Genomic DNA, 26,233 nt, shown 5'->3' on the forward strand with positions numbered 1-26,233 from the left:
TAACCTCAATATCTTGTAAGCATTTGAAAGCTTTTGCTCCTACTTCTCCACAAAAACCTGATTGTGATTTAGCACACACAATATATTTAGGTAGTCCCACACACAAAAACACCTAGACAGGAAAAAATCTGGTCCTATCTGTGATATCCCTGCTTCATCTACATGCAATAATATAGCAAATTAACAATAAAGACAACTGAGTGACTTTGCCAATCCAGCATCTCTCAAATCAGCAAAACCTTTCCTCATGCATTACTCCCCCCATAGAGCCCTCAGGGGGTATTTTACTTCTCATCTTCATTGCTGTATGTGGTGAATGTGGCATAAAATATATAGACCTGGATGGCTCAGATCTATCAGGACATTGCAAGGAAAGGCAGAATACTTTCCTACCTCTTACAAAGCTCAAATAAGTATTTTGATTAATGCCAGAGACTTTGGGATAAGGATAGAAGATGTGGCAATGAGAAAACACTGCAATAAATATGGAGTAGAGAACACTGCTGAGACAGAGAAAGCATTATACATTTTAATAGAGCATTTCAGGGCAGATTACTAATTGCAATGAGACAGACCAAAATCCAAAAATGTCTAAATTTTTCATCCACCTTGTCTGAATGTGCCCAATTTTCTCATAAACTCAGTGTAATCATGGACTTCAACATAAGCATCAGTTTGAAAAAGTATGTGTTCTGGTTAATTATTTAAATACACCTAAAATTAGTCATCTCTAGGCATTCACACATGAAAATTCTGGTCTTATTTAACTCAAAAATGTACTCTGCTGGTTACATGCTGCTGTGTCACTAACAGAAGGACATTGCATTGTCATGGGGAGGGTTTGGCTTAGGTCCTTTTGCTCATCCTTCTCTTTCCCTGTTATACAATTGCTGCATCTCCAGCAGACCATGTAAGTACTGGTGCTAGAGAGCTACCTACACTGCCTGTGAGTAACTCTCCTGCTACAAGACTCCAGTGAAGCTTGAACACATCACAGTCTTAGCTTTCTGTGGTTTCAAAATAAAAAAATAAGAGAGACATCATGGCAAATTTTTGTTCCAATGGAACAGTCAAGTTTCCTCTCTAGCTTCATTAAGAGTAGCAGGGTCTTCTGCCCACATAAATCTGTGTTGTCAGCAGAGGATCTTGTTCAAAACAGAAATGTGGAGCACAGCAGCTACTCAAATCATATGAATTCCAAATTGTCTAGGAGAGCTTATCAATTAAGTCTGGCAAATATCAGATAGGCAATAACCAGTGGCAAAAATGCAGTTACATTAAGACAAAGTACAACATAAAGAGAATGAACAGAATGTGTGAGGTGGTATAATTGAGCAGCATGAATAAAGGTGATAGAAATGGAATTTTATAAATTAAAAGGGCATGAGCTAGCATGCGTAGGAGTAACTCATTGCCCTTTCCAATAGTCAGGAGTGATTTTCTTCTTTAATTGGATCATGCTTCTTCATTGCCCAATTGGATGTTTCTTTTTGCCCTCCTGAAGCACAGGATGTTTAAAGCAGGTTTTGAAATATGTAATAACATAAAACCAAGAGAGAAGAGTAATCAACAGAAAACTCATAGCACAAATGGGCTGACTTGATTCTGTACCTAGAAAGCTTTACAATACTTTACACTCTTGCCAAAGGAGATACTGGGTAAGTTTCCAAGACACTAAAGTGATTAAGTTTTGGTAGACATGCTGATTTTGCACTTGTCTACTTATGTCCATCAAGGGAATTGTTTTCCTTCTCTCTCCCTTCTCAAACCACTATATTGATCTTAATGCCACACGTCAAGACAGGTGCTCTAAAACACCTGTGAAGTTTTCCTTACAAGGAGACTGCTTTGGTACTCCAGCAGTAAAGTTCTTTCAGCAACCAAACCAAAGTGTGCAGTGCAAGAACCGTGTTAATATGACAGTAACAGAATAGTTGAACAGTGAGATCTGCCCTGTGTATCAACGATATCAAGCTCTTAGATCTTATTTTCAAAAGTGACTTTACTACCATGAAACCTAAATAAAAAATAGTCACCATTCATCTACACACTAATGCCAGGCTAGAAGGACTCAGTGTGGACTATTTTTCCAGAAGCAGTAGGACTTAAAAAAATGTTGTGGGGAAAAAAATGTTTGCTTAATTAGCAATTAGCTCAAACTCTATTTTGAACACAAAGTAATGGCCAGCACTGGGATGACAGCTGTGGGAAGTATCTAATCTACTGCTCTGCCATACACCTCACACATAAGAACTATACCTCTTACTCCAAAAAAAAATTTTCTGGAAAAGAACTCAAACTATTTTAAAAAAGAATCTAACACAAAACCCCCTCAAACCAAGTCCAATTGATCCTTATGGAGTTTCTTGGAAATGTGTAAATATTTAACACTATTTTTTAAGTTGTACTGGGAACCCAAAGACTTTGAATTCAGTGCCTTTGAAGGCTTCTCCCGTGATGGTACAGTTGCTTTCTGTGACACGGATTAAATAAAAGCCTGTCTTATCTTTTGAACAAAATGTCTGTTCCCTATGACAAGTGGTCTTGTGAATGTCCACATAACCACAAAGCATAAAAGTGTCATCTGTTCTCTTAAAAATTATGAAATTTTGATGTGCCCACAACCATCATCCAGATGTAGTCTTCAGGCTTTGTTGAATTCATGCTCTCAAACCCTTTTGATTCTAGGAGGCACTAATGTAATTTGGGGCCTTGGACAGTTTGATCCTAAGATTGTCAAAGGTACCTATTTGCTTTTCTGCCCATGGGTGAACCAACTTTGCTTGCACAAGAACCACTTAGTGCACAGACAGGCCCCCATTTCTTGGTTGAGATATTCACTGGCAAGAGACAGCCAAGTCCAGGAATTAAGCATGGAACTTGGAAAAAAGGGACTGTGAGTTCTTAATATCCTCTATCCATCTGAAGATGTTGGATTGTTGTGTTGTTGACCTAAATGTCTAGTCCTGGTAGCCAATAGGAGATATAAATAATTAGAAGCCACTTCTGGAATTGTTAAATCTTGAACTTTTGTTTCCAGCTTTCAATCTGAAAAATGCAGACACCAGTGATTTACTTCAGAGGGCAATTAATATTTCTTTACCCCAACTCAAATCAAACTTATGTGGAAATTCTCTATATGCTGAGACAGGTCTTTAAATGCACGAACCTGAATACAAAACATGTCCCTCTTAAATTGGATTATTTCCTATGGATTGAGCCAGAGACAAAAAAATCCCCGTAAACTCCTTGTGACTCAGAAAAAATTATTCCATGCTGCAAGCCAATCTCTCCACCTCAGACAAGCTATTTCCCAAGACCAATTCTAATGAGTTTTAGATTTGCATGCAAAAATTCACCATGTGTTTCAAAAATTTGTTTTATAGGGATCATTGTGCTTTACACACTTTTTTCCAAAGAGTGGTAGTTAGATCTGGACCTCAAGCCAAGCAGCAGATGTTGGAATTTCCATGCAGAAGGTGGCTGCCAGTGACCCAGAGGATCCCCTCTTACTAAAGAGCTCCTGCTTCCATATAGAGTCTGTTAAGTGAGAAGGAATTGCAGCGTATGTTACATTCATGTAATTTTAGGAAAAATCTGTGCTGGTTTTTTTTCCTTACAGGGGAAAAGCCTTCTGCATTTTGGAAGGGCAAGGAAGCAAAAAAGCATTTCTTTATAAATGGCAAAACACTGCAAGTACAATGTTAGTAACTCACCCACTGGTGTTTATGATGCCTCAGGGACAGAACTTGAATGGGACCTGAGACTTTACTTCTAAACCTCTGCACTAAACTTATGTAAGAATGTAATCCTGTAATGTGCTATTTATGGTTAGCTTAGGCAATCTTATCTAAAAGGCCTCATGAGAAAAGTTATGCTCTAATACATATGGATGCGATACCATCTATTCTAGGCTAATCAACAGGCATTTGTACAATTAAAAAATGCCCAGTCAAGATTGAGGCTGCATTAGCTACAGATCTCAGTAGGCTTTTTAAAGCCCCAATGGCCCCCAAGAAGCCTGGTTTAACAAATATGTCCCTAGTCAGAGCCAGAAAGATTAACAGAGGGTATCTTGTCAGATGGAGTGGATGGTTCACTTGTTTCACACTGCGCTAGCATTTTGCTGTCTAGACCAAGTGTTTGTTAGTCTGCACCTGGCTCTGTTCTGGTACAAATTAAATACTCCTTGATGAGAAAACTCACAAATGGACTGTTAGATAGTCTATGTTGGGATCAAGATCAGATATGAACCGTGTCAGGCTTACTTCCCCCAGCTTCCTCAAGCCCTCCAAGAGCACCGAGCACACAGCCAAGCTCAGTCTGTATCAGAGCAACTGATACCACAGAGTTTATGGCAACTCAACTCAGGGTTCTTGCATGACTAAGGTTAGAAGTACTTTAAGATACCAGTCTAGCAAGATCCTCAAATAAAAATAAAGTACTCCCTACAGCTATTCTGGAGAAGATTAACTGATTTTCTGCTCACTACATTTCTCTTTGCTATAATCCTGGAAACCAATGACAGTTTTCAACCACGTCTCTCTCCATAAGGTAAACAGGTCCCATCCATAACAAACTCTCAAGCCAAATGATATAATTTTCCCACATTGTCATGTCCATATTCCACCTCCACAAGGGAACTAGCAGACTTAGTTACTCATAGCTTCATTGCAAACAAGAAAAGGGATGAAAGACTATCAAAAGCTGCTTGAGGACTTTCTCAGAGGCATTACAAATAATTTAAGAAAGTCAGACTAACAGAAAAGGTATGTAATTTTCCTGTTTTCTGTTGCTTCTAAACTGTTCCCAGTTCTCTTGATCTGAACATCACATACAAAGACAAAAATGCAATTTTAATGAAAAAGTGTGTTTCCCTCCAAAATCAACACACATGATCATACAGAATTTCCACCAAAGTCAAGAATTCATAATACCAAACTTCAGCATTTAAAGGATTTCATGCTTGAAATCACAAACCCCCTGGATCTACCCCTTTCATTATTTAAAAAGGTTGCACAATCAGACTTGACATACCATGAGACTTCTCTTCCTTTTCAGCTCTCCTTTGGCCATCCTTTGATTAATGTCACGCTTATCACAAATACATACATTTGAAAAAAGTCTTCCCCCACACACCAAAAATAATCTGTATCATGCTCTGTCTCCAAAATTGTTACAAAAATTACCCCTGCTGCATGTCACACCACAGACAGAGCTGAAAAGAAAACAGTGGTATTACTTACTAGGGACTCCAGACACCAGCCGTAGTGGACGCAATACTCGGAAAGCCCTCAGTGCTTTAACATCGAATCCGGCACCTTTTCCTCCTATTGAATTCCCCCCATCTGCTTTGGTTGCTTGTTCTAAAATTGCACTAAAAAGCCTGTAAAAAGAAAGAGGAAACAATCTGTAGGCAGGCAGCAAGGCTTAGGCTGAACAGGAACAGAGATCATCACCATCATATCACCCAAACTATCTCACAGACCTGTGAAGGGTGTCACACCTCTCTCTGACATTCCCATATGGTGGAGGAGAGACAGACTCTTCCCATATGCAACAGCCTATTGGGGATGTCTATACCATTTGCAAAACACTTATTTCTGGAGCAGACATAAACATGACAAAATGCTCCTCCTTCATACTCCTCCATGGCTCCTTGCAGCCAGCTATGGGCTACCAACACTTTGCTGTCTTTATTAACCAACAATCCACCTCGGGGAAGAAAATCATCACCCTTAATTAAGCCAATTATTAATTATCTGGCACCCATTTTACAAAGAATTAAAATTCACTAATGACACTGCAGGTAGAACTTGGTGTAAACTCGAGGACCCTTGAAGGGGCAAGTTATAAGATAGAGTGTATGCTCATACTGTGTGCTTGTGGATCCATTTGTAAATCCCCTGATGCACTGGCTAAGGAGAGTGCAAAACTGTAGGAGTCTTATTATTAGAATGTTTTATTATACCAGCCTTAATGTTTTATCTTGGCTAATAGGAGTACATTCTTTAAGAAGATGTCTCACTCAGAATGCATTTTAAGAGTCAGAGCAAGAAAGAAAAGGCAATGTTCTTCTGTAAAAATCCTGAAGACTCACCCTATCTGTTAATAAGAACTTGATTTAATAAATTAGCTTTCAGGAAGCAGCTTCCATTTTTCTGGTAAAACATTAGTACATTTTGGGGGAGAACGGATTCCTCATGAATTTGCTAATGATATTGCTTTCAGCTTTGAAATCCTCAGCTTGAACCCAGCCAAATTCAGTAGAGGTTAAAAGCTGTTCCAGCCTAAATGGATGTTTGCAGCTCTGTAAATAAGGCTTGCCTGGGAGTGGCAGACCCCTTGGTCTGTTGGGTGCCATGGAGGTACCACAGACAGCTTGAAAGAAACTTCCTGGGATGAGAGAACCAGTCCAGATGGAGAGCCTGAATACAGCAATGGTTTCTCTTACAGACTTTGCAGTCTGTGGTGCCCCTGTCAGGATCTCATCCATATCCTGACTGGCACATTCCACAGAGAGCCCCCAGACCACAGGTCAAGCAGATACTGGTTTGGCTGATTGCTTAACAAGCAGCTCCAATACCTGCAGAAAAATCTTACTGATGGGGTCACAAACACAGAGAGCTTGCCCTGGATATTAAAATAAAGATTCATTTCCTGAAACATCTAAATCAACAGATTCCCCCAGCACTAAATCCACATAAAAATGTGGATTAGAGAACCACAAATGTGAAATTGCTTTCTTAAGCAGGTTTTTGCTGTTTTTTTTTTTTTTAATTCATATTGAGAGTCTTATAAAACTTGTCAGCTGTGACTGAGGAACTCCTAACTGGATCTATTCAAAGCATCAACTTCAAGCACTGCTGAAAGATTTAACAACTAGGTAACGAGCATGGGAAAAACTGTGTGTGAGGAGGTTGGATGCTGAGTTTGTAGGTGTTGCAGAAGCAGGATACAGAGAAGAAAAAAGCAGAGCCTATGAGAAATGCTGCAATGACTACAGATATCACAGAGACAGACAAAGGTTGATGCAAAGAATGTGAATTATTGGAATGTATGTATTTCTTAAGCTGTGTACACAAATTATACAGTTGCAATTATCTGCTGGTCTTCATAATAGAAACACTGTAGGTCAAATTTGGCCTAATGTACTTTCAGTAAGTGACTGATTAAGCTCTAGCAATGTGCCCTGCTTCACATTCAAACATTTCTATCTTTCTAGTCCACAGAATTCCCATAATAGGTGATGAGTGACATACCTATACAACAGACCCAGTCTCCTGGGGTCCTCTAAAGGAAAAAGAATTTACTGAAAATGGCTTCTAACACTGTTTTTCAGCTCCAAAATGAGGAATCTCAAGGAACTCTGAATCAGCAATTTTGTAAAACTGGGGGTCCATTTTCCTGATCCCCATTTTTACTGGCCCTATGTTTTCCCAAAGAGCAGCTCTTGGCACTGGGCACCATTGCTGTTTCTGCTGCCACTTGTACAGGGAGCAAACCAGACTGCTCTAGAATTCTGCTGCCCAAGCAATGTCCTAAATTAGTTCAGGAGGAGCAGAAACACAACCAGTAGGACAGCTCACTCCTCTGGAGATAGAGCCTGCATTCCCAGGCTAGTGCAGCTCCACCACAGGCCAGCTGGTCTTATTTTTGTGCTCCAGCACTGGCATGCTAAATGTGCACTTTTGAGGTACCCACAGTCATCTGCTTTTGTACTTCAGGAATAATTTGCAGTAATTCCTGCTGCTCCTAATTTTAAAACCTACATTTAAACTTGAATTGCATTACTCCTGCTAATCCTGCTTTAATGTATTTACTCCATGCTTTATATCTCCCCTGTACTAATCCTGCTTTTTCCTAATGCATTACAATTTCTTATTTCTCCCATTTATTTCACTCTCTGCCTTCTGTATTGGGGTCTAGCCTGTGCCCAGTGTGGCCTACTGAATCTCTACTCCATTCGTTAAGATTATAGAATATCTTGTCAATTTTTCTTCTTTGTCCTCAGCACCTCCCTCAATCAGGCATGGGCAGACATCCATGATGTACAGGTACCTAATGTTCTTGGTTTTATCAGCTAATTGTTTTCTGAGACTAAAACAGCCAGATGGATGTTAAACTACTGATACAAAAGATGAGGCCAGAGCCCTTCTATCGTATATAGGACATTCTGCTCCTTGAAGAAAACTTTTTGGGAAAGTTTTCGGTAGGTATGGCGGAGTGAGGTGCAGTTCTTTATCAGTAGGTGAGTTAGCATGCTCCAAGCATAGGGTGACAGAGAAATAGGAGTTTGGGTGGTACAAAAAAGGTAAGAAGGCTAATCTCTTGTGGCCACTGGAAATCTCACCATTAAACTTCCCCTCCTCCAGAAACCAGATACCAACCTTATTTACTTCCACCTAATTACTTTCTGACAGTGTAAATTCATGCTCCATTTTAATTTGGATATCATACTTTCCACTGATGAAGCACAATTAATATCACCTTTATTTCTGGATTTCATTTCTGGCATGACCACACCTTAACTAAATTCATCTGACAGACATGAACTAGAAGAGCAGAAAACCAATTTTTTATCACATGCTCCATGCTTTGTTTGGGGTTTTCTACATTTACCCGTGAAATAAGAAGCTAGCTTCACTGGTTTTTTTTTCTTGTATTTTTCTATTTTTCTTTTGACATTTGATATATCAAAAGGTTTTTCACTTTGCTAGATGCCCCAACAGGAGCATGATAAGGCTGTAACCTGCTCTTCATCTCTTCCTCTGTGGGGAGCACACTGTGATTTTCATAACATAAAAAAATAACTTGTCAAGGGCCCCCAAAATATAGAAAGAAAACAGAGGCCTTGCTATTTCTAAGGCCAAAAATCAGCAGAAAAACATAGCTGAAAAAAATCCTCTTAGGTATAAAAGCAAGAGTAAAGCACAAAGGTTTTTTCCACAGTGTTTTACAGTTCATCTGTGATTTGTGAGTGTGAAAATGTTTGGATCTTCCCTCTAGAAACTCCCCACAGGTCTTCAGTAAGACAGAAGCTGGGACCACATTTTCCAGTCTGCTCTGACTTCAGATTTTGTCTGAATATCTTCATTGCTTCCCTTCCCAAACAAGACTATAGTACTGCCTTTCAAATTACAACACCTTCTTCTCTGGCAGTAGTTACAGGTCCTTAGGGAATGACTGTGCTTGGCAGACAAACCACAGCACTGCCAGGAAAGACAGATATTCTTCCATCACAATATTGTCAAGCTGGTCTTCTCTCAAGAGAAATTTCATAATATTAAGGGCCATCACTGTGATAACTGAAAATTTTAGTGTTTTCCTAAAGAAGAACAGCAAAAATGAAGGAAGTGGGAGACAATTTGCCTAACCATTGGTGCTCATGGGTTGTGCCTCATTGAGTGGCTTAGGGGTCTGGTTTCTACTATTAATTAATAATGTTGGTAGACCCTCTGATTGATACCCTCACCCAGACATTCTTCAAAGCAGTATTTAAAGTGCTGCTGTAGCAAGGTCAGAGGCTATTTAAAGAGAAGTCAGATTCAAACTCTACAAGGCATAGCTGATGAATAAACAGGTCTCCCACACTTTAAGAATAATAAACTGCTCCAAGCCTACAGTCTAAAAAGCATCCTTTCACCAGAAAACAGAGCAGTTGTATTCAGTCCTTTCCTCTGCTGCTGCAGCATGTTCCTATGGCCTTGTTAGAATCACTGACTCTAAAACCCCTTTGGATACCAGGGGATCTATCTTCAGAAGGCAGGAGAAAGTATACAGGAATACTGTTATAAAAGTTTTTACAGGAACTGTGACTCCCCTCTAAAATTTATACCTGCTCCTACACACGTCCATTTTCCTGTTACTCTACTGACAGGTTCATTTTAAGGTAAAGGAAGCCAGATGTGCTATTTTCTATTGAAGTTATATATGGTGAACTGAGTATAGGTGGATTTGAAAGTTCTAAAATGTCTTTTTTTTTTTTTCTTTGCTTCTCCTTTAACTTGCAACAGTACTTGAAGAAGTGCTTCCCCCCTAGCCAATGTTTTGCAGCATCTTTGGAAATGAGAGATGATTGGTAAGGCAGAGCAAGCACAAATGGCAATTACCACAGTCACACCATCCTTTGCCCCACATACCAAATAAATCTCTCTGCCCTCTGCCCCAGTGTTCAAATTATTCAGCTTTCTCTAATAACTCCATCAATAGGTAGAAAAAGGCACCACAAGGAAATGTTATCAGCACTTGCTTTCTTCCTCCTTCCTCTCTCTCTTCCAAATTTATTTTAAACCTTTTCCATGGGGCTTCCTTCCTGGCAAAATATTCAAATACACTGAAGTTTAAACATAATGTCACTGAGGGATTTCAGACAGCCCCTAGGAAAAGAAGACAGGGCAGGAGAGGAACAGATGGTATCACCAAGTGGATTTTGCAGAGGGGCTGTGGAGAGGAAAAGCAGCACACCAGCCTAGGCTGTGGTACTGTACCAGTGAGTTTAAACAGATAAACATCAAAGGGACCCATCTGGCCTTGAAGTGGAATCTGTCACTTGAGATTGTTGCTATTTAACAGAGACCTTGGGGTCTTGGCCATGTTTATTATACTCATGTAATCCTTCCCCAGTTACATTTTTTCTTCCCCATCTACTGACTAAGAGCTGCTGGAGGCAAAAGCAGATAGAGGAGCTGAGAGCTGCAGCTTGTGTCATTGGCAAGGGAATTAATTTCAGCCTGAATATCATCTTGCTGATTAACTGCCCTCATAGGAAAATTGAAAAGGACTGTACTTAAACTAGATATAATGCTGCTCTGTGATTTCTGGAGTCCTCCTGTCTCACATCCAATGGAAAAGAGGAGGTAATGTGTCCTCTCTTTAAAATGCCTCTTTCTCATAAAAATGAAAAGGGAATAATCAAATTCACAGGAGTTTTGTTCTTCAACTTAGGCAGCAATTTCCAAGCAGGTAAGATATCTGAGGGCATTCAAAGGCAGAACCAATGATGGAATTGGATATCATTACCAGGGGAGGGGGTGGGGATTTTCCAGTTTTCAGGTACTGACATGCTAAAGGATCCTCTGTCTGTGGGTAGGAAAAAAGGAGAAGCACAATGGGCATTGCTGTAAGGAGAAGCTTTATGCCCACGTAGAGGCAGAGAGGTCTTGAGACTAAGAATAGGCTTCAGCCTGTCCTCCCTCCCCCTCAATGGGAATTCTCTTCCTCCCACTCTTATCCATGGTGATGGGGAGTGGGAGGTATTGGGAAGCACACAGCACTTTGCTGATTAAATATTTTGGGGCCAGCACAAAAATGGTCAGGAAGGCGTATTGGTGTGGGGCAGAAATTGTGAGGGGGTTTTGATGATTAGGAGTGTCCCTTCTGACGTTTTCCCTAGGAGATGATGCAGGGTTTCCTTGGGGAAGAGGTGAAAAGACTGCAAGTTTTTGTGGGCGAGGAAACTCTCTAACAATGGAGTGGTGGGAGGATGGGACAAATTATTCAGGCAAAGAAATACTTGTTCCCTTTGTATTCAGAGGTAGTTTATCCTTCACCTCTTTCCTTCAACAACCACAATTCCAATCCCTTGCTTATCTCTAACCCTTAGGCAGAAAAAGCAGAAGATGTATTATTTTGCTTTTATTCAAATAAATTAAATGCCAAACTTGAAAAACATGGAGAGAAATAAGAGAATTAGAAAGGTTGCAGCCCAAAGTGGTAATTTGATCCACAATAGTAAAACTAGTCTTTAAAGAGGTTAAAAGATTAAAAGGGTCAAAATTAAAAGTGTTGAATTCACCAGCTGAGCAGTGCAATTGAACTGAGGAACTTTTTTTTTTTTTTTTTGTAAGAAGGAAAACATGGGATTTAAATTTTTCTTCCATCTTCCAGAATGAGAAACACCAGCAAAACTTCAAAGGATGGCAGAATATATCTGTCACCAAACCCCTAGTCTTAACTCAGGGACTACCTAGATATTATTTTTAAAACTTCATACAGATTTAAAAACAAATGCATTTTCTTGCAGTTAAGCCCATTCAGGCAATTGACTTTATCTAACAGCTTTGGACTGCTTTCTCTTTTTACCTCTAGGTCCCAAAGAGCAGTTTAATTTCCCTGTCCTGCAAACCATTAAAACAGTGTTTGCCAGAGGAACAGGATGGACAGCAAGGTCTAACATCACCCATAGGTAACAAAGCATTGACCCACTCTCATGGTCCCAAATGTGGACAGTGCCTTGAAAAACAAGCTGTTGGTACTCACCCTACTACCACAATTATAAAATCTAGTAAATTCCAGCCATTGCGGAGGTAAGCGTTGGGGTGAAAGAGAAGTCCGTATGCTATTACTTTTAAAAATGCTTCCACTGTAAAAATTATGAGAAAGAGATATTCCACTCGTTCCTGGGGAAGACAAGAGAACAAGAGAGACACTGGTTAGTGTGACAAATCACAAATCAGGATGTTTTCTTCTGTCCTAGTCCACCCCTGCAGCCTCCCGCTCACTGGCTGCCACCAGGGTGCACCTCCCACTCTGAGCTTGCTGGCCAGAGGGTTTTGCTCCTCAGCCTTGCATGGCCTGCAGCCACTCTGAGAGTACAAGGGGCAGTAAATTTTAGTTCCATTCTGAAATTTGCTGCCCTTTTCATGGCAGGGACTGACCCCTGAACTGGCTTGTGCAAAGCAGGAAGGGAAAGGGTCGGCAGGAAGTTCCCAGCCATCGGGGCAAATATTGATAGCCATCAAGAGTGAGCTGCATCCAGCACTTTTCTGCCTCTGGAGAGGAAACATTGCTGCATGCAATACTGTGGAGAGAGATGGGGAAAATCAAATGAGCCCACCTGAGACTGATGTGTGTGTCAAACTGAGCCTTCTTTGGGATTCCCTTTTCTGCTGCTGGGGACTAAGTAGGCTGAATATTGGTGATAAGTGATTCACAGATCAGGCTGACTAATGCTAGAGGCTTTTAGTCATTCTGTCAGAATTGTACATATCCCTGCAAAATGCAGGCTGCAATTAAGCATATCCAAACAAAGGCTCTTCCAGTTACAGTAGAGCCTGATTTAGGCCAAGAAAGCAGGCTTTTGGAGTCAGTACACAGGCTCCCCATCTCTCATCCTCAGGGCTTTTAGCCCCAGTGTGGAATAAGGATAGCAGTATTGCAGAAATGGTAGGGATCTCCACCTAAGTAGGAGGGAAACTGCAGCATTAGGTAATCACTACACAAGTGCTGCATGGCAAGCTGAGTGGGAGATAAGTACAGGAAAACTAGATGACAGCAAAAGGAGACCAAGTCCCTACAAGGTTAAACTACAAAGTCATTAGAAGTTCACACTGAAGAAATACAATCTGAGATAAATACAAATTAAAACATCCTAGGCATTCCTGACATATCTTAAAGGATATCCAGCACAACAGTCAGAGGTCACTATTTTTCTTTTCTGCTCCAAATTGCAATTGCCCTGTTCCTCTGTCCAGCTGAATACATGTATGACATTTTCATATTATACAGCAATATAGAATGAGCAGGATTATAAAAAAATTAGTTCCATCATTTGACAGCTGCCCATTCGAATATCTTCAATTCAGCTCTGGATAATTAACAGCTCACAAGAAGCCTGCAGATCAAAAAAAAAAAAAAAAAAAAAAAAAAAAAAAAAAAAAAAAAAAAAAAAAAAAAAAGCAATTCCCTGTTCATCTGCATGCTTACATTAACGTGATATTTTAAAAGACTGAGAAACTCCATCTGACAGTAGCAGCACATGTTTGTGCTTTAAAATACTGCTGGTTTGCCTCAGACAATGCTTTCCCAATGCCTGCAGTATCCCCCAGTGCTTAGTACAAGGAATGCCTAAAAAAAGAAAAAGTGTCATTCTGCAGTTATCTGATCCAGTAGTAAAGCTTTTGAACACACCCACAGCACAGAATTTGTCTGTCGTTGTCCCAGATGGAGACACAGCAGCACACCAAGGATTTCCCTTCCCTTGAACTCAGAAAAGGAAACAACAGTATTGTATGCTGTGTTCCCAGCTCTGCAAATAGTAAGTGCTGGCAACCAGGGGCCTGAGCACAGGAAAGAGCTCCATGATGTCTCCATGAAAGGACTGACATAGTGGCCCTTTTTTCTCCTTCCACTACAGATGAGAGCTGAACAAGTGCTGACACACAAATCGCAGCCAAGCAGACCCAAATGATCCATCTCCAGGCACTCATTTGTAAAGCAGGACCAGCTTTGTGGAATCTCTCAAACAAAACCAAAAAAAAAGCAAAATGACCTCGTGATGGGAAGTCCATGTGGTCTTCCCAACTGCCCTGCCCCTTTGTGCTGCCCCATGGCTCTGCCAAAATGGCCCAAGACCCAACCCCACAGACAGCTCATGGGAGCTCTGCCTCATAGAGGAATGCCCCATGTCTGCAAGGACAAGGTAAAGCCTGTGTAGAGATTGAAGAAAGATGAAAATGGGCTGTGAGGGGGAAAAACCTGCCCTGAACTGAGGATGGAAGTAGGGAGTGCTGTGCCTGAGATGGACAAGGCCTCACTCCTCAATGAACACCTTTGAGGAGGGAAACAAAGATTTCTTTTATGGCAACCCAACCCAATAATTAGTCTGTCTCACTCCCTGTTTCAGCCAGGGCCTTTGCACAGTTGTGGGCGAGCTCTTTTCCCCCTCTCACAAAAAGGGCCAAACTACTGCTCATCCTGCCTTTGAGGCTGCCCTGCACACTCAGTTCATCTCCCCCCATAAACACACCCAGGATCACGACAAAGTGTTGCAGGCCCTAAAACCTCTTTTAGTAGCCACAGCTGAGATGGCACAAGGGGGTGTGGAGGAGCCCACCCACTCATTCAGCAGCTCCAGGGCCCATTAGAAGCAGGTGGGCAGAACAGGTGAGGTGGAAGGCCTAAGGCTGAACCCATGCCCAGCAATTTACCAGCAGACATTGCCACTGGCCCCCAGGGACAAACGCTGCTGCCAGCTCTGTCTGGCTTTGTGCTGCACAGCCCCAGCACTGTGCAGGCCAGCACAGCCTTTCCACTCCATGAATTTCACTGAAATACCTGTGCTAGTGCCAGCAGAAAGAGTCCATGAAAGAAGAGACTTGGGAAAATTCTGGAATAACTTTTTTTTTAATTGCTATTTAAAAAATATTTAGTGCTGTACAGAGCAGACAATATATCAACAACTAACATGTTCCATTTGGCTGGGTTTAGGAGCCTCATATCTTTTCTGTCTCTAAAGATGCCTATGGGAATACAGACATTTTTTGTTATTGTAATAAGTGCTGCTTGTTGAACCATGTAGTGGGGGTAATAATATGCCAAAGTATTGCACACAAATGCATGCATATACATCTATACATTGATATATACATATATGCAACTACTACATGCTGTTTGAATAAATTCCTTACAGTTCTTCAGCTAAGGTGGAAAGATCCATAAAAAATAAAATTCTATAAAAGGTTCTGAAATTAACGTAAGATACAGAATGTTGAGCTGAGGATAGATTTTATGATCCTCTGCACTTAAATTAATGATTTCAGGGTGTAAAACTGAAGGAAAAATACTGCTGAGATTAAACAGTGCAGCTGCTCCAAGACCATTTCTGAAAGCCACTCCTGCTCAGACTCAAGAAGAATTTGAAAAGCCTACTAAATAATTTGTGTCCCCTTTTTTTCCTATAGCATAAAACTAAAGAGCCTTTATGAACAGACCACAACTCAGTAATGACTGAGTTCCCCAGAATGTGGACTGCAGCCCCAGTTCTGATGCCACCTTGCCCAGAGAGGATAGAGATGTGACTCAGCCACTCCCTGCCTCAGGTTAGAAGTGACAGGACTCTCTCTCACCCTCAGCAACAGCAGAACAATGAATTTGTCTCTGCTAAATGGGCATTTTCACTTTTTATTGCTCATTGGAAGCTTTGCTCTCACAGATGAGATAGACCACAGCCCAGTGTTTCAATCTCCCAAGAGACACAGCACTGCAAAGTATCCATCATCCCAACTTCTCTAAGAAGCTAATTTGGTACAATTTTAGAGGAAGCCAAGCTAGAAAAAGATTGGTATTTCTCTCTGAGAGAGTTCCCTGCTGACAGGGAGGGAGGGAGCTGAGCACTACCTTTGTGGACTGAAAGGAGATAGAAACAGCATTGCTCCTTGAAACACTAATCCAAACCCCAGCATCAAAAGAGGGGGAACTTTGGAGCTACAAGAAAGAAGGAACAGTATTTCTTTATTTGCCTCTCAGAAATGGGAACTATGGTCACGTGGCTGAGGCATGTGAAGCACACTGCAGGCTGCAGAATTACAAACCAGGAGCTTCCTCCCCAAGACAATAGGGACATAAATGTTTTGAAAATCAAAAAAAAAAAAATGCCAACAAAATATGACTGGAAGAAGAGGAAGGATAAAAGTTTTAGAAGGTGGAACAGTCCCTGGAGCACATATGTTCTGGGGCTGGCTGTACCCCTACTTGACTTTGTTTTGGGGCTTTTTTGTAGATTTAGGACATGAGCATCAGCTATCCTAGCTGATAGATAAGCCAGCACTAACACTGCCAAGAAGAAACCTGTACATCATCTTACTCATAACAAAGAAACAAATATTAACTTGCTCTTAAGGCTGTAAGATATATTACCCAAAGAGGATTACTATATCATGTATGAAACCTCTCTAATCCCATGTGTCTTCCAAAGAAGTCATAGGTTTGGTTTTGTTTATAATTTTTAAACTGTAGCTAATGTAATCTTGGGTTCATAAAAGGAGCCTGAAAACAGGAAATCCAAGGAAATGACTCTAGGGTGTCATAAGGCTTTTCTCCTGTCAGAAAGTGAGTAGACCAGTGCTATTTCTGAGAAATGGTCATCAGAATGATTCACTATATCTTGATCCCAGCTCTCTAAACTCCATCCATCCATCCATCCATCCAGCAGCACTGCTTGGTTATAACATTTTTATTGCAAGAAAGATTAAATCACAATCAGGTTCTTGCATTTCATACACACCAATCTAAGAGCTTACAATTCAGTCATTAAATGTTTTTTCAGACTTTGCTGTCTCTTTTTCTCTCTCCTTGCACTCTGACCATCTTGCTACAAGCCATGTTTCAAAAACTACAGTTTATGTGTTTGAAGTAATGAGTCACAAGCACTGAGCAGTTAGAGCCTTTATGGGGCTGCCTGTTTGACCTCAGCTACATCTGAGCCTGCATTATTATTCCCTAAAGCTTCCTTAAACATAAGAGAATACATCTCTTCAGTAGTGCAAATACCAGATATCCAAGGAAAACAGCAGTATTTTAAGGGCCTCTGTCATATAGGATGTTTTGGCAATGCTTATGAAAATAGGCTCTGAAAGATAGATATGAATCAGAGTGGAAGCACTCAGACCTTCCCCTAGTAGGGAAAACAATCTTTTCTGGTGGTCTGTAAGGAGACTGAGCTGCAGTGCTGGGAAAGGTGGCCCAGAGACTCCATGAAAAAAGGTTTCATGATTCTTGGATTACAGGTTACCATCACATCTGGGATATGGGTATCCTCACTGTGTCAATATGCTAAACAGGAGACTACTGCTTGCATGAATAACTGTGACCTTTGGTGAGGAAGAGCCACATGTGTGCACTCAGAGGATCAATTCAATAAAGAAATTGTTAAGACAGGTTTGTTGACAGTGAGATACTTCTGAGTATATTCACTTACTCAGAAGACATTTTCAGCTAAGTATGCATGGAAATATTCAAGCACATGAGGGAATAAAACTTAAAAGACAGAACATGTTTGGATTTTATTTTTTTCCAAAAACTACTGTCCCTGCAGAAACAAGTGGTCACATCCATTTAATAGAGAGAAAGGGATGATAAGATGTCATGCTGAACATAACTCCATTTACTGCTATTTCTGCTCCTAAAAAACAGCATCTCTTCTTCACATTCCCCAAAAGGAATATCCCCAAAATTAGAGCAGAAGAACATTCTCTGATTTTACCTGACAAAACAAGCCCAAAGAAGAAAGTGGGTGACTACTACTGAAGTAAAGGTTAAACCACCAATCTGGTAAACAGAAGTCAGGAGGGCTTCTGAAAGGTTGGATTTCCAAATATGATCAGCACTGCCTTCTCTCCACTCCAGCCAAAGACAGTGTCAGGCTTTCAAATGAGCAGAGCTAAATTCATACCAAGCACTGCAGAAATACCAACTTTTAATTAACTCCTGGTAAGTGGGGGATTCACTCACATCTGCCTTAAAGGTGTCCAACACAAGAATAAACGAAAGACAGAATTCTCACTAATGTGAAAGAAGCAATTATAAAACAGGAATATAGTGCAAGCCAGCCTTCAGTACTTTATGATTATTCACAACATGCCCACGATGTATTTAAAGAACTTCCCCTGAAATGAATAGAAGAGAGAACATAAATAGTTCTAAATTATTACAGGCCTCATACACATGCCCCATATTCAGGGGATCCTTGGCAAATCAATGAATACTTCATGCAGAACTCTTTTGCACAATTTAGTCTATAAGGCCCTAGTTTTTCTTAGAGCACCTTGGCAAGGATCAAGTTGAATTTATTTACTGGTTTAGCGGAACTATGCGGTGTGTCAGAGTCCAATTGTAATGCAGAGCCAGGGTAGAAGGGGGTTCTCCTGGTTTAGGAGGAAACTTCCAAAAGGATCCCTCTAGAAAGCAGATTCAAGCAGCCCCTCCCCCAATTTGTTTCGGAAAAGATTTCCTTGGAGAAAAGTGGAAAAAACCTGTTTATTTAACAAGTATGCACAGGCATAAAAAATGAATATTAAACAATAAAACCTCTCGCTGTTCTGAAGAGGTGGCAAGTTCAGAAAGTCCTTTTCATGGACTTTTGCCTGCTTCTTTTCCTCCTCTTCACTCTCAGAACCAGTCTTAAAGGTGCAAACCAACCTTACCTTGTGCAAACACACTTTCCCTTCCAGTCAGCCATGTGCTCATGCTCACTCAAACCAGAACACAGATGATGAATGCCACTGCTGTTCTGATTTATCATCCTTTCACCTACATTTATCACTAACAGAGAGTGGGAAAATAAGCCCCAGGTAATAAAAATGTAATTATTGGGAGTCCTAAATTTCAGAAAGAGGTGACATGCCAATAACATTTGGATGGCAATGCAATAGGAATATTGTTTTAGAACTTTTATACTAGAGAAGGTTCTGAACAGCTGGATTAACTTTGAAGACAATCCTGCTTGAAGATAGAATTTGAACTAGACAACCTACAAAAACCCCTGTTCAACCTATATTTTTTCTGAGACTAAATGCATGCTTTATAACTCTATATAAAAACTCTATAACTCACAATAATCTAACAAACTTGGTATTTCCTTTCCATTGTACATCGATACTTCCCAGTGGGATACCTAATTCTTCATAACAGAGATGGTCAAGAAAGCACCTTTCAGGATAGACAGAAAGGATTATACATCCATTTACACTTAAAACTTGAACTCTGGTGCCAATTAGACAATGTCGAACACTTATAAGATATTTCTTTATTGTCTTTGTCTGGCAATAGCAGAAATCTCTTGGGCATTGTTGCTCAAGATTTTTTTTTTTTTTTTACTAAAATAGAACAATAGAATTCTGTCTATAAATGAGTCAAATCCAGAGAATATGTTCCTTATGGGTTCAGATTTTCTTTGGCATGACCAAGAATTGAAGCCATACAAACAGGCCATGAACAAATATTCCAACCTGAACAGCTCTGAAAAGGCAAAGAAGGTTATATCCTATTTTTTTTTTTTTTTGGTCCACTACTCTGATTAAACTGAAATGAACTGTCACTTTATATTTTGCTCAGACCAAGAAAAGATTACCCTTCTAGGAGGAAGCAAAATCAGGGAAGGCAGCATAAAGTTTAAGACTGAGAGAGCCTCATTTAGGATCTCTGCATAGAAGTTAAAAGGTGGCAAGATGTTGTTACCATGCCTAGGATTTAAATTCACCCCTAGAAGAAGCTTTTACTGGTTTCCTTTATGCATTTTTGGGGCAATGAGGCAGTCCAGTGTCTTCTCCCAAGGTTAACACAGCCATTACAAACACCCCCATCATTTTTCCATCTACCAACCACTGGTCAAGACCAGGGTACCAGAAACATCCATTTAAATCAGAGCAGCCGCAGTAGAGCAGCTGTATCTAATAGATCATCACAAGGCATAAGTGTCTCATCCAGCTCCAAAAATGACTCAGATAAGTGAGAAATTGGCTACCCACCATGCTCAGGTGTCTGCACTCAATCATGTACACAGAGAAATACACAAGTCCAGCAGCCACAAAGTATTTCAGTGTTCCTCTTAATTAATTTTTAAAATCATTATTAATCTTAAAAAAACATGCTAGTGTTAACATTGAGTGTTTTGTTGCCAGACAGAACTCTGTCTGTGTGTGTATTTATTTCTACTTAAGGAGGGATTCTAGGAACTATCTAATTAAATAATGATTCATTAGGATAGTTTCTGAAAGGTCTTCTTCAGAGTGCATCATCAATGATTTTAGTGTTTTGCACCACCCATGAGCCCAGTCCTAAAGGAGCAGGTCTGGAGTTCTTATCACAATATCACTTTAATCTGACCATCATTACATAATCAGTGCTTTCAGTACCTTCTGTTTCAATGAGTCCCTAAAATTCTCAGTGGTAGGCACAAAGCTACCCAACCATCTGACTGCTAAAAAGAAGTAACCCTGCTCCCATGAGATTTTTATTTTCTAATCATTTACATTATTTCAGGAGCTAATGATTTAACTGCTTGCAATCAACTTTATGGCAACTATGGTTTGTCTGCCCTATAAACTTAGACTTGCCACATCAACAGGCACAGTGGGAAAAATTCATGGTTGTATTCAGTCATCTTTCCAAAAAGATGACCAAAAATTTGGCTCCAAAATGAAGGATTGAATTCCCAACAGAGCTCAAGATGGGAATAGTGAGTTCCTTTGAACATATACCTGTAATGAGACTTTCTATGTGCCAAGGATTTTTACAATCCCTTCATGGATAAGAGGTGTGGAAGAGTTATAATCCATACCCTTAACATAATGAAGAATTATTTCTCTCAGAAAGTTTTGGGTTTTTTTTTTTATTTGTTTTGTGGTTTTTTGGTTTGTTGGTTTTGGTGGTTTTTGTTGTTGTCGTTGTTTCTGTTTTGATGGGGTTGTTTTGCTTTGTTTTTGTGGGGGTTTTTTTGGTTAGTTGATTTTTTTGTTTTTCTTTTACTTTTTAAAAATTCTCTGGTCCTACAAAGTTTTTAATAATTCTAGTGCATGCTAGGTCAGGCTAAAGTAGAATCTTAAGCAAGGAGAATTTTGCTACTAATTTTGTCTGTAGGCTGAATTGCCCATTTCTTTTTCTTTACAACTTCTCAGGTAACACTAAAACATTATAAACTGTCCCTAGGCTGCCTTGCAAGGAGAACTCAAACTTGCTGAACCCCCATGTGCTGAACTGACAGAAGGGTTGGTGTTGCCTCTCCCCAGCAGCTCTTGACACAGAGAACATTTCCAGAAGGGATCAGCATCCAAAGGAAGGAGGATTTGGGCAGCTCTCCTGGGAAGAGGTCTCAGCAAACACAGGCTCCTCAATGAGCCATGGACACACCCAGCAATGTTTAGATTCTCTGTGGATCACTCTCAACCACTGAGTTAAGAGCCAGAGCTGCAAGTGAGCCCCTGCAGAAATCTGGCCCTGGACCTCTGTTTTTAGACTTTTCTCTGACTGCCCATGCAGGAGACCTCAACAAATCCCACTTTTGAAACATCTCTGTCAAATGCATTTTACTCCCATCACTCTTGCACATTTTGGGATGCTCTAATTTATGTTTTTAATCTACTACAATTCTTTTATAATTGTTTGTGCAGTGATGCCTGACAGGGAATGCTTTATAAATAAATCAAATTTATGGCTATTTATAACCTCTCTCTCTTGAAATTTCTCAGGAAATAAATTGGTCCCACAGCTCAGTCTTCTAGGGTTGGGGTTTCTCTGTAGACATTCATACAAACACACAATGTGCATGCATGAAAGGAAGAGAGAAAGGGACAGAGAGAGGGAGAGTGTGCACGTGTGTGTGACTTTTCTTTCCCTGAGTAACGTCAGGGCATATTTAACATTCTGTTCACAGTGCTCAAGACAGACAGGATAAACACAACTGAAGGGGATGAAAAAAATTAAAAGTCCTTGCAGCCTCTTCATCTCAGGCTCCATCCTTCCTTTCCTGGGACAAAGGTTTTCCTGTTTTGTTTACTACCCCTGAGTAAGTTTCTCTTCAGTTTCTTGCTGCTTGAGCAGACAGGATACATGAAATGAGGCAGATATAAGGACCTCTGACAACCAGCACATAAAACTCATTTTATTTCCTTAATGGAAGGCTAATTGGTAATTAAAAACATCACTGTGACCTGTGCAGTACCCAGAGAATAGAAATTGATTTCATTTTAAACAGATAAAGCTCACAGGGCTGCAGCTCTGCAGAGTAGCAAGACTTTCTGGGCAAGGAGAAGTGAAAGAAGTCCTTCAGTTTTTAGCAGGTTTTGCTAATTTAGGCAAACCAAAAAAAAAACCCCAAAGAAATTTGCCAGTTCTTCAGTCCCTTGGTTGACTCCCAAGAGCCACTCTGCTGACCCTCACTGCAGCTGCTACTGATGGTGAAATAGACTCAGGGACAAGAAGCTGGAAATTGGAATTCAGACTCTTGCCCGGCCTCCTCCAGTCAATCCAGGGCAGGAATTTTCCTTTCTTGTAAGACAAGTGTGTGTCTTACCCTCCTAGGTGTGTGTATTGTAGGGATAAAGAGAAATTAAAACTCTTACTGGGTGCCAGCAGCTCCTACCCAGCCAGGCTGGAGTACCCCCAGGACACTGCACCAGCCCCACAGAGCTCATGGCACTGCTGGGGTGGCTGCAGAGTAACATGAGGTTGTGTCATAAAAAAATATTTGGATTTGCTTCAAACAAGCCAAACACACAGATCTGGGAATGTTAAAACATTTTTGTTCAATAAAAATGTCTAAACATGAGGCTCTGCTATTTCTGCACTTGCTGAAACTCTCTAGAATGTCCCTTTACAGACAAGGGGAAAAGTTAGAATACTTCCAACTTTTCCTTCTAATATTCAACAAAAGCAAGTTTTGAAATAGTAGAATTTTCTGACAATACCTAGATTTCCACCAGCCTGACTGGCAAACCAGCAGGAACAAAAAAAAAGAGAAACAGCTATGAAATGGGTTAATACATGCTCATGTATTTAATTAATTAAAAATAGGGAAGAAGGATTTCTAATTAAGTTCAGACACTAATAAGGAATGAAGATTGCACCCATGCCCTTTTTTTGCAATTGAAAACTCTGTAAATAAATGTGGTGAGCACAAATTGTCATGCCAGAAGAGAGGCATCCCATGTACCTGTATTTTCTTTTACCATGATAAACCCTTAATATTTATTCTCATGCAGATAAACTTAAAATAAAAAAATAAGAAAAATATTATAATCTGGACAATGAGAGGTCAAGAATCTTATTAATATCCTGTAATGTCCTTTAATTAAACTCAGCTTGAGTAGCTTCTGGGCTGGTTTGCTAAAAGGTGCATTCTTCCTATATTCCCTGGCTGCAGGGGCAGCTCTGTCTCCTGCAAGCATTGCAGGCTGTGGGATCTCTGTCTAAAGGGAAAATTTCATTTCAGCTGGCCTGTCTGAAAAAGAAATAAAAAAGGAGATCTAAATCCCACCCACAAACAGAATTCCCTTTTATCATTTAAGTCCAATTCTTATGGCACCCATCACTCAGGGGGAACAATCCTGGTGAAAACAGCTCTGAGAACTCAGCCAGATTTCCTCTACGTCAGAGCTCTGCTCAGGGCTGGCAAGCATCCTGCAAATGGACTTGAATTACAAAGATTTCATGTTCACTTGATGAAAATAAGATGTTACACTCTGTGTTTTCACTCCCTCTGTTCCCAAGGCTCCCTTTCTCTTCAATCACCCTCAGGCTCGGAGAAAACAGGATTCATATTGATCTGTCTGAAAATTATTTTTAATGCTATTAATGTTATAGGCTGCTGTAATGGACCTCTTCCAAGTTTTTCATCCTGACCAGTTTTTCTGACTGACCTGCAATACACTAAATACATAACTTGCCTTGCTGCTGGCCAAGACCCAGCTCCCAGAACAAGAAAAAAAACCCTAAAAACATAAATTTGACAAACATGATGAAATTTCTCATGAAACAAAGACCTGATTTTGAAAAAGATTTTAAATTAAGATTTTAAATTAATACGGATGTCATTTCCATCAACTTCTAGAAGGTCTGTACAACCAAGAACTAAAGACAGTAAACTTTGGCCTAGTAACAGCAAAAATATTCTACACTAAAACAAAATCAAATTGCATAGACTTGGGGGATTTTAGCATTTTCTTTTATTTGTCTACAAGTTGTGCTAAGGCAGTGCTTTGCTAATGTTTGAGTTCAATGGGGGAACTAATTAAAAACTATAATTAAATGGAATAAGCTGCTATTATTTATGAAACAGTGAAAAGGGTGTTAAAAGAACAAACAGACATGGAAAGAATAATGTTGATATTGCCTCTTCATTCTGTTCTGTCTTTGGTACTGTTAGTAACACACAGATGGAAGGGGAGCCAGTTTTGCAGGTAATAAGCATTGCTCAGTCCACAGTTTATCCTTATCCTTTGACAGACTGCAAGAACAAACACAGCAACTTAAAATTCATTCATAGAATATTTTATGAATAGAAAAGGAGTCGATGATTCAATTCTCACAAACGCTTTTGTGTTCTGCTGAAGTCTTCTCATTTTAGTCAGTTGGTCTAAACTGAAATTTTCCAAAATACTTCCTTCTCTCCTAAAAATTTCTTCCTTATGGAATCCATCGGGATTCATGAAGATGTAGAAAAACCCTCATAGGATAGCATGCAACAAGGACTTGCCTTAAGCCCCTGAGCATGACTCCACAAGCAACTTTCCACAACTTACATTCCAAACAACTCTGTCACTTGCCTGGCCTCTGTTTCAATCTCCTATGCTGTCTCACCCTGCTTTATTTCAAACCCAATTTGTTTTCACAAGGAGATTGAAAAAAAGCCATAAGCAATGAGGACTATGAAACCACCAGCCAATGGCAAATGCCATAAAATAAAATAATTAAGGAAAATTCTTTAATTTTAATTAGCTTCCCTTCTGCAATCATTCCCTTCATGAAAAGTTCAATTACCAAGAACCAGTGCTGTTAGATTCACTGCACTATATTATAGTTAGCTGGGCTGTTGCACAGAAATGGAACTGACAGTAAAATCTCTTGTACAGCTTGCCAGATATGAAACTAATAGGGCTGAATTATCCCACAAGTCTTCTGGAGCTGCCTGAAAGGATGAGATTGCCAGCCTGAAAGGATAAGTTTGTCTCATCATGTAAGTGCTTTAGATCTTCAGAGAAGGCTGCAGGAGTTATATAGTCAATCACATACTGAATGTGAGTCAATGTCATGCTATTGCAAAACAAAAAAAGCAAACACCACACTAGGATGTGTAAACAAACGTACGAGCCACAAGATGCAAGAAAAATTCCTTCTGCTCCACACAGCGGGGGTGAAAGCTTGGCTGAAATTCTGTGAATGAAAGGATGCATGGATGGACTGGGATGATCCAAGAGAGATCAACAGGGATCTCCTGAAGTGTACAAAAATTACCTGAGAGAAAAAGCTGTGGTGAGACTGTTCAGCACAGAGAAGGTGAATCAAGACAAGGCTCTAGACTGCTGCAGAGAGGTGGTGAATAATTCATTTGCCCACCTTCACTTTGGATACCAAAGGAAGTAATGGTTTTACACTGGCATGTGAAGGTTCAGAATGGACATCAAGGGAACCTTTCCATGGGATGCCAGTATTGGTGAGAGGGCTGTGACAGAGCACACTGGCTGGCAAGTTACAGACTTAAAATCCCTAGAGGTAATTTCTCCTGTGGGATAGAATAACTAAAATGCCCTTCCAGGGTATCTACTAGCCCTAACTTTTGTATTCCTGAGGCTCTAATAGATGTCCATGGCCTCAAGGTCCAGCCAGATTTGTCTCATCAGGGAGGCAGCTGTCTGTTGGGCTTGGACAGAAAGACTCCAGGGGACAGTCCTTCTCTATTCATGAGTGAAAAACCTTTCAAAATGTTTCTGACACCCATGCAGCTAAGGCAGATTGAGGC

At 40.2% G+C, this 26,233-nt stretch overlaps 1 protein-coding gene across 1 annotated transcript in view; it reads right to left on the reverse strand.

The window, feature by feature from the left end:
* Positions 1-26,233, reverse strand: part of CACNA1C (calcium voltage-gated channel subunit alpha1 C) — a 458,875-nt gene that overhangs the window by 183,458 nt on the left and 249,184 nt on the right. Inside the window, exons 4-5 of the mRNA XM_059848110.1 lie at positions 12,262-12,401; positions 5,247-5,386 (exon numbers count right to left, since the gene is read on the reverse strand). Coding sequence (XP_059704093.1) covers positions 5,247-5,386; positions 12,262-12,401 — 280 coding nt within the window. The remainder of the gene's footprint in view (positions 1-5,246; positions 5,387-12,261; positions 12,402-26,233) is intronic.

This window comes from Haemorhous mexicanus, chromosome 5 (genome assembly GCF_027477595.1).
Source record: "Haemorhous mexicanus isolate bHaeMex1 chromosome 5, bHaeMex1.pri, whole genome shotgun sequence".
NCBI lineage: Eukaryota > Metazoa > Chordata > Aves > Passeriformes > Fringillidae > Haemorhous > Haemorhous mexicanus.